Source organism: Aptenodytes forsteri, unplaced genomic scaffold (genome assembly GCF_000699145.1).
Source record: "Aptenodytes forsteri isolate BGI_AS27 unplaced genomic scaffold, ASM69914v1 Scaffold227, whole genome shotgun sequence".
Classification (NCBI taxonomy): Eukaryota; Metazoa; Chordata; class Aves; order Sphenisciformes; family Spheniscidae; genus Aptenodytes; species Aptenodytes forsteri.
Window position 1 is genome coordinate 926,467 of NW_008795365.1, and position 8,869 is coordinate 935,335.

At 49.4% G+C, this 8,869-nt stretch overlaps 1 protein-coding gene across 1 annotated transcript in view; it reads right to left on the minus strand.

Annotated features, from left to right (window-relative positions):
• HPSE (heparanase) overlaps positions 1–8,869 on the minus strand; it is a 15,652-nt gene that overhangs the window by 6,418 nt on the left and 365 nt on the right. Inside the window, exons 2-9 of the mRNA XM_009280271.2 lie at positions 8,829–8,864; positions 6,947–7,092; positions 5,439–5,564; positions 4,875–5,048; positions 4,241–4,412; positions 3,559–3,606; positions 1,355–1,448; positions 636–742 (exon numbers count right to left, since the gene is read on the minus strand). Coding sequence (XP_009278546.1) covers positions 636–742; positions 1,355–1,448; positions 3,559–3,606; positions 4,241–4,412; positions 4,875–5,048; positions 5,439–5,564; positions 6,947–7,092; positions 8,829–8,864 — 903 coding nt within the window. The remainder of the gene's footprint in view (positions 1–635; positions 743–1,354; positions 1,449–3,558; positions 3,607–4,240; positions 4,413–4,874; positions 5,049–5,438; positions 5,565–6,946; positions 7,093–8,828; positions 8,865–8,869) is intronic.

Sequence of the window (8,869 nt, forward strand, 5' to 3'; positions counted from 1 at the left end):
CCAGGTCAGGTTGGACGGGGCTCTGAGCAACCTGATCTAGTTGAAGATGTCCCTACCCACGGCAGGGGAGTTGGATTAGATGACCTTTAAAGGTCCCTTCCAACCCAAACTATTCTATGATTCTATGATAAGTGTGAACCGCACATTCCCATGCAATTTTATCTCCCTAAATCTACAAACTGATCAAAGTGCTAAGAAAAGCCTGAATTCTTTTATTTCAACAAAATGCTACAATTGAAGTCCTTGGAGAAAATTATTTTCATGACTAAATTTCCCTTTGGTTAGTTATTTCACCATGGTCAAAGGATGACATCGGGAAAGGACACCCATCTCGTGAATGACTTTCCATCCTCACAAAAGGACGGAGTTAGCATTGCAGATTCGAGGGCAGAAATACAACTTTCTTATGCTTCTCATCCCCCATTTCCCATAGGAATCTGCTATTACCTGGGCCTACATCAAACCTCAGGCACAAGGGAAGCACACAGGGAGCGGTGGGAGGGTTACGATCCTCAACCCACCCATTGCCTGTACTCCCTGGGAAGCCTGAGTGAGTTCCTCCTGCGGGGCAGGTAGACAACCCCCTTCAGCTGATAAAATGTGTAATTTCCCCACACCTGTGACATGGTACTCACATAAAGCCAGCAACATAAGTGTTGGACAGCCTGGGAGCTCCCCCTCCATAGGCAGAACTTGTCTCTCCTAGCCAGACCTTCTTGTTGGGCACGGTCCCACCAACAATCTGGCCGGTGTGGCGTAGGGAAGAAGAGAAAGAGACAACAGTTAAGTTTTTTGGCTACTGAAATAATGGGCAAACAAAATTTTGTGCTTTAGCCAAATGCCTACGTATGACATTTGAATTTAAGGGATAATACCAACTGAGGTGGGATGTCACAGGAATTTTGATCAAAAGGACTAGAAGCAGATTTACTTCCCCCCCGCAAAATCACATCTACACACGTAGAACAAGGCAAACACCACTAAAAGCCACGTCCTGTAAGTCTTCTTGTGCTGAGCAGTGGGGTACTCTAAGTTATACTGTTCTCAGGATCTCAAAATACAAAGACATCAGGGCAGGGAGGGGTATGACCATAAATTACATCACTGAGTAATGACTACATCGATAAGTGAGAACGTTGTAGGTTTGTGATGTATCTGGCACCATGCTTGCTGCATGGCAAACTATTAGAGCTGTATTACTAGTATTGTTAATTTTTTTTTTAATTTACAATGACAGCAGCACCCAAGCTTTGAGGACCCCTGTTTACTGCTAGTGAGAAATTGTACTTTATTCCGGATTCTCTGCTAACCCCGTGGAAACTGAACATGGGAATGACTGAACAGGACAAGGCACCTCCAGGACTTCGTGTACAGCTGCGACAAAGGTATCCAGCACTTCAGGGCTCAAGAAATCCTCCCTCGTTGCACTTCGTCCATTCACATAGTAACTGGAAATGGAAAAAAAAACCCCACAGCCAAAATTAAGCAAAAATACCACCACTGGTACAAAACACTACTGAAAGTACTCAGTTGCTTGATACATTTATCCACAGCACTATTTTTCTGTCCAGTTCTTTTTCTTTTTTTTTTTTTTCCATATTGCGTAGGTATGTTGTTTGTATTTAAGGGACTATCAGGTATAATTACCTCAATGGAGGCAGGATATCACAGAAACTACGATCAACAGAAGTAATACGGGTTTTTTTGCCTCTATTCATTTAGAATGAGGAAAACATCACTGAATAAGAGCCTGCTTCTGTAAATCTTCTCTTGCTGAGGAGTCTGACACTCCTATGTGATTACTTGCTTTATTGTATCAAGTCATATGTTAAAAATATCAGATCCCAGCTTCTGTCTCTCTGGTTAGGGTTAGGGTTAGGGTTAGGGTTAGGGTTAGGGTTAGGGTAACCCTAACCTAACCCTAACCCTACCTCCAGATGGTATTTTGGCCATCTGGAGGGGAACGGGATGGAGGCATCCCTACGGGATGAAGGTTGCCTTCCACTATGAGCAGAAGAGCTTTTAAGTCTGGTTTGTCCGAATAAAGAACAGGAAATTGGGATCCCTGTGATTTTTGCATTTCATCACACTATCACTCAGTCCTACCAGAAGTAGCTGAAGTCTTCCAGCCACGAGAGGAAGCTAAAACCTGATAATCCTAAATTAGTAAAGAAAATAACACATGCCCATTTAAAGCAAAGGCAGCCACAGGGCAAGAACAGCCCAGGAAGGGGAGAGGACACATTTTATGCCTTGCTAGCAGCTCAAAATACATAGATAAGTCATATACGTATACATATATATAATATAAGCATGTACATCTTTTCTCACTGTTACCTGACTGCTGCATGTCACTATGCTGTATTTGACTCCGGAAAGAAAACCACCTTCACATGGAAATCACTTTGAAACACGTGGAGTTCATGGCAGGTGCCCTGGGGACAACTTACCCCACTGCCCACCTGAGCACTTTAAAACTACATCTCTAAGCCACGGCACAAAAGCGAAGGGCTGGGACTGTGCTGGTGCTGTTTGTACTGCGGGTGGGATCTGAGGGCGTTACCCACATACAGCCCAAACTGACCTGGAGAGCAAACGTAAGGGAGCAGGAGAAGCTGCTAGCACTTCTCTATGGGTAAGGGTCAGCCAGACTTGCAGGGCTTTTCATTTATATTGAACAGACATAAATAGAGAAAAAAGGCAGCATGTAACACATCAGCTAACAAGGCTTCTGCTGCATTTTTTACAAGGAGTTGGGTCATCAATGACTCCCTGAATTTACTTTTAGGGAGTGAAGCTTTCACTCAAGCAGATTCAGCCTTTCTAATGCCAAGGAGAGCACCAATGTCAGGGGTACTGACTCCGTTTCAAAGCCCAGCCACCCACGGGTTGTTTAAAACCTTACATTAAAAACCTTCTGCTCTTGCAGAAGTTCAGCAGAGGCATCTCTGCCGAGTAGGTCCGAGCTACCTTCTTTTCCTTTTATACGACACCCCCTTCTTCTCATGGGAAAGTGCCTATTATTTGCAAGGGTTGGCAACTTGGAGCTTTGAGACAACTGGGACTGCTGCTCAGATCTCACTAGCTTTTGGTACATGTTGAAACATGGCATATGCAAAAAGGCTCAACCGCTGCAGAAACTCTCCTTGTGTGTGGGAGAGCCATATAGCCTACCCCCTTGCACACTTCTGAGAAATAAAGCTGCCATGCCATCTTTTTCTCCACATCCCACTTCAGTTTTTCTCAGTGCACAAATTTAGCAAGCAAAGTGACTGTCTTGCACACGTTGCATTCCCCGCTGCTGTGCCTATGTTACAAACCCCTGCCACTGCTTTTGGGTCTCTGCACCAAGTAGTCTCCTTGGAGACCTTCTGCATTTCTGTAATGTGCTCCCTCAATTCATCTCTTATTCTGAGCAGAGGAGTTTGCAGAGAGGCACCTGAGGAATTGCTGAAAGGGGTATTTCACCCCCTCCTTCCTGTTGAGATGTTCAAATTGACATTTTGTAAGGAAAACAGGCAATAAGCAGAGTGATAGTGGTATCTGAGTGATACTTACTGGTGCCACGTGACAGAATCGATCACCTTCCCTCCTGATTTCAGGAAGCTGCAACCAGAGGGGATGCAGTGGAGAGCAGGGGGTTAGCGGGTACATGTGACAGGTGACGGGTTGCAGCCCCCCATGGGCGAACTGCCACACACAGCCCTCCCCTCTCCCCCTGACTGGCGGTAGTGATGGTGAACTGCTTTGGGGCCACGCTTGTGATGGCTTTTAAATGGACTTTGGGCAGCCTGGCTGCCTCAGCGGGGTGCTGGGAGGATGAATTAATGCTTGTGTAACACGTGGAGATTTCTAGGGTGAAAAGCCCTTGTTAACACAGCACTAGAGCCAGCACTCAATTGAAAAGTGTGTGGATCACTGAAGTACTGCTAGCGTCTTAGTTTCAACTGGCTGACTATTTAAGCCTTGAGCTCATCTCATGCATGCAGGTAAGATTTCAGTCATCCCCAGTCAAGGGAAAAAAAATTCCATGTTTCAGATTTAAGGAAAAATGCAGGAAATTAGTTCTCAGATAGACTGGATGTATCCATTTGTACATCCTTACTATTGATTTGGAGCAGAAAATCCTTAAAACCCTGCCCCGATGCCTCCTCATGCCCCCTGCATCTGGGTGCAGATGAGCCACTGCTATCCACACTTGCCCACCCCGGGGAATGCTGCCAGGGCCCCACACCCCTACCTTCTCAGCAGTTTCTGTGTGTGCTTTCGGGGCTGCCCGACATCGGGACCGTAGAGCTTCGCATGCCGGTAGAGGGTATAGTTACTCAGAAGTTGGCGTAAGTGAATAAAATCTTGCCCCAGCTGGAAGCCATCGATGTAGATGCCAGATTTCTTCCTGAAGCTATTGGGCTCTGGGGAAGACACGCGTGCATCAGCACCCTGCTCTAGTTTTGGGGCACAAAATAGGGCAGCTCGTTCTACATGGGAAGTACATAGATCACGTGATCTGGCACGGTACAGGTGAGATATTTGAAAGCGATGAGCATGAAACCGCAAGCCCGGGTGATGTGGCGTGCTGCTCTCCAGCACTCTGTCCCAGCCAGTCCCCATAGGTGACATCCTGCACCTCGTGGGGCATCATTCACCTCATCTCAGAGCCTTGGTAGGAGCAGCAAAATCATCTCAATTTGCTCATTCATTGGGCCTTCTGTGAAATCCCTCCTCAAAAATTAGGACCTTAATGTTTCCCAGTAAAACATCACCTTGCCTTTATGGGCCGTCATCCAAAACATCCAAAATTACCAGCCCATACTCTGTGGTGGTACCTTTCCAGGTGACCGTTGGCCTGGCCCACAAGCAGGCTTAGCACTTACCATTCCCGAGCTCCCAAGAGATGTTGTACCTCTGCGAGGTACAGTAGTCCAGCAGTGCCCGGGCGTTCGAGCTGTCCCACTGCAAGCCATCTTTCCGCAGCAAGGCGTTGAGCCCAAAGATCAGGTGAAACCCTGAGCAGTTTGCAAAGCTGTAGAGAATATCCAGGGTATTTCCTACACGGAGGAGAAAGGGGGGATGTTTATCTCAAGGTTACGACATGCTAGTTGAGCTCCAGCCAAGCGACAATCTTTACTGCCTGTATTTATTTAGCCTGGTGCTGCAAATGTGCCAAGCTCTCCCAGCTGGACAAAAGAGCCCAGACCTTACTACACACCATCCTGCAAGGTGTTGAGATCATCCCAACTCCTGCAGCAGCCGAATACTATTAAATACAAGGTGGCAGACAGTAGAAAGAGATTTCTTAGAAACATTTCACCCCTTTAGAAAAATATTCATTTTCAGTGGTTTCAGCTCCTAACAGCCTATGGCCCTTTTACCGCAGAGCAGAGATTTGCAGCCCCCTGGTTAATAAACCCTAGCAGAAAAATCTGTCGAAGTCTTACTTGTAATGGTGGTGTTTTTGTGCTTTTTCCAGTTATGCTCTGCAAGAATCAGCTTCTCCTGGCTGGGCCACTGGGCCAGCAGTAACTTCTCAACAGCAGCAAATGCAGGCCTCGAGCCACAAGCCTCTGTAGGGCAGAAGAAGGATGATAGCAATTAAGTCCTCATCTTCACGGCCAGGGTCCAGCATGCAAAGGGCTGCATCCCTCAGGAGGAAGCACAACTGCTTGGTGCCAGGCTGAGACCCAGTCGTGCACTTCTGTGAAACGCATCCCTACCTTCACAATGTTAACCACATAGAAAAAGAGGACTGGCTTGATGCATAAATATGTATTTTATATATAAAACATATATTTCCCAATTTAAGGTGATGGAGATGGGGGGGTGGGGGAAGACTGACCTGTGCTTCTGGAGGCTGGTATCATGGCGGTCACACCCCAATAAACTATTAGCTGGAGCACCATCCGGAAACCCTCATTCCAACGAGCTGACAAAGCATGGGCTGCAGTGCCCGAGGAGCAGATAAGCCACCCCGGCGTGCAGCGGTATGGCAGGGTTCATGGCCTGCCTTGCTGTGGGCAGATATGGGGCAACGCTTCCTGCGCTGCCCATCTTGTGCAGGGAAAAGCGCTGACTGCTCCGTGCGGCAGCAACACTGGCAGGAGTCATAAGACACTTTTTCTTCAAAGCTCATGCTTTTTCTCGGCATGCAAACCAGGAACAAGCCATAACCAGAGAAGGAGGCATGAGCCAGAGTCACAGTTACCCAGGGAGGAGGCGGCTGCTCAGCAAAGCAGTACAGGGGGAAAAGTACCACTTAGCTTCAAAACCGAGCATCACCGGTTGTACAGTGATGTATGATTGCACTGTTGTGCTATGTACCACAGGAACAGATGGGAATTTTTTAATCTGAAACACCTCTAGAAGGTTTTATGTGCTTTTGCTAAGTTTAAAGAGGAAATGGACTTTAATGCAGTGGGAAACCTCGTGCACCAGGACCAAGCTCGAGCAGTTGGCAGTGATCCGGTGGGTTTGCACTTGCCCTGTCAAAGCGACAGGAGGGCAAGGCTGCGCCCCCAAGCCTGGCTCTGGCTTTGGCCAAGATAGAGAAAACGGACGCTCTGTTCTATCAGATTATTTCTTCCATCCATTACTTAATTTTCGTGATGAAACCACAACTTCTGAGCTGACCTTGACCGCCTCCCAGGCAGCGGGGCAGCTCCCAAGGCTGCTGCGGGGAGCACAGGGTGGCGAAGAGAGAGTCCCAGCAGACGCTGGGGTGGACACGAGGTGTTCCGCACCCTTCATCATTTTCCCAATGGCTGGCATTGCTCCTCCCATGGACCATGCTGAAGGTCCATGGATCTCCTCTCCATGGAGGAGAGCAATGGTGACCCCGTGGAGGTCCCCCAGCGCTGCCGCCATGCCCCTGTGGCATTCCCAGCCTGCATCAAAGCCACCTCCTAAACCCAGGATGGTTTCGAGTCTAACATGTTGATGCCCGTTTTACCTTGCTGGGCCTGAAGTTCCCAGAGGATTTTTTCTTCTGAAGTTGAATCCTTGTTGGGATCAAAGATGAGAAAATCTGTCTCGGTGCCACCGAACCTCAGGAAGCCTGGGGACAGGGCCGTTGCCAGGGCACGCAGTTTGGGGTTGCTGAGGAAGGGATGTCAAGAAACAGAGGAAACACTATATTTGTGCAGACTATGGGTTCGGTGTAGGGCCTAAACATGGCAAATGCTCAGAGGGACGCGCTGCGGTAGGTGACCTGGGGCTATCTAGTAGCCTCAGGGCACTCCTGACCCCTCGCTGGCCCTGTGCCCCAGCCCTCTACACTGTGCAACATAGATGCTGCCGGACAAGTGGGCCAGGAGAGCATCGGCGAGGCAGCAAGGGGGAGACGTGCCCCAGAGATCAAATCCTGGGGGCAAAGTAAGGCAATACTTCAAAACAGGTATTTTTTTGTCCTAAGCATCCTTCTCCCCTAGAATTTTTTTGTTTTGTTTATACAAAACTAACACACCAGTCTCGTGAGAAGGCTGACGTAAAACTAACTTTAGACCATCAGTCCCAATTTCCATCAATGACAGCCAAAGCAATTGCTTTTGTATCCAAGAGAGATTAAGAGTCCACACTAGGACAAGCGTTAGCTTTAACTAAGCAGGTTTATAAAATAGCATAAGGTCTGCCTCTGCGACTTGCGCATACCCCATGCAGGATATGCAGCACCGACACCCGGCGTTCACTGGGGGAAACCGTGAGGCATTGGAGGATGCCGGGTGCACAAGCACTATCTCCTCGGTGGTGACACACAGCAGATTAGAGGCCACCAAGTACTTCCTGCTCCCCATAGTGGCGAGGCTGGCCCCAGACTGAACCCCAAGGTGTGTGGCTGGGGCTGGCGGTTGGAAACCTGAGCACTTTCCAATAAAGCTGATGTCACCTTTCTCCCCACCTTGGTGAGGAGGGAAAGATGAAAGTGGTGAGAAGAGGGAAATCAGGACTGGAGAAATAGTGTGGGGCTGAAAAATGGGATCAGACAGATGAAAAGGAAAGAATTAAGATAGCTTCCAAAAGAGTAGACTCAAAAGGAATAGAGTACAAAAAACAATAGAGCAAAAGCAGGGAAAAAGCGAGAGAGAGGTCAGAGCCGAAAGAACAGGCAGGGAACACCATCACTTGGCAGTCCAGAGTTGCTCAGTGTTACCCAAGGGGGAAAAAAGGCTTCATTTTTAGGATCTCTTGGTTCAGCTTTGATGGTGACAGACCTTCCTCAGCATTTATTTGACTTTATGTTGACAGTGCCCCGGCAAACATCTGCAAAGCTACCCGAGGACTCAGATGATTTCTATCTCATGGAGCAGCAGAGTTAGCAGCCCCCAGCCCCACCACACGTAACCCCTCTGCTCGGCAGTTTCCTTCTCCTTTTCTTGTGCTCGCAAAGCAGCTCCTCTCCCAAGTTTATCCCCGTGCTGCTTCCAGCGAGTACCACCCGAGCTGCGCATTCCCTCCCTCCACCCGGCCCTACCGCTCCGTTCCCCAAGCACAAGCGGAACGGCGCAGCTCGCACCCACGGCAGGTACCGCGTTGCTGCCCCAGGAGGATGAAATTAGTGAATCCCGAAGCAGAAAGGATCCAGCAGCCTCGCCCCGCCCCAGCTCCAGGGATGAGGTCTCCCTGTTCCCCCCAGCTCGCTCCCCTGCCCTGCCCCTCCGGAGCACGCCGGGCAGCAGTGCCTTTGCCCGGCTCCCCGCCGGGATGCCTGGGCTCCCTTCCCCGCGGCTGCAGACCTCTCTGCCTGCCGGGGACCTCTCCTCCCCGCTCCAGGGGACCCCTCTGCCGCCCCCCCGCCAGGGCCCTTTCTCCTTTGGCCAAAGGGGGAGGCGGCTCACCTGAGCAAGGCGGGCGAGCGCGGGTCCCGGGCCAGACTGGC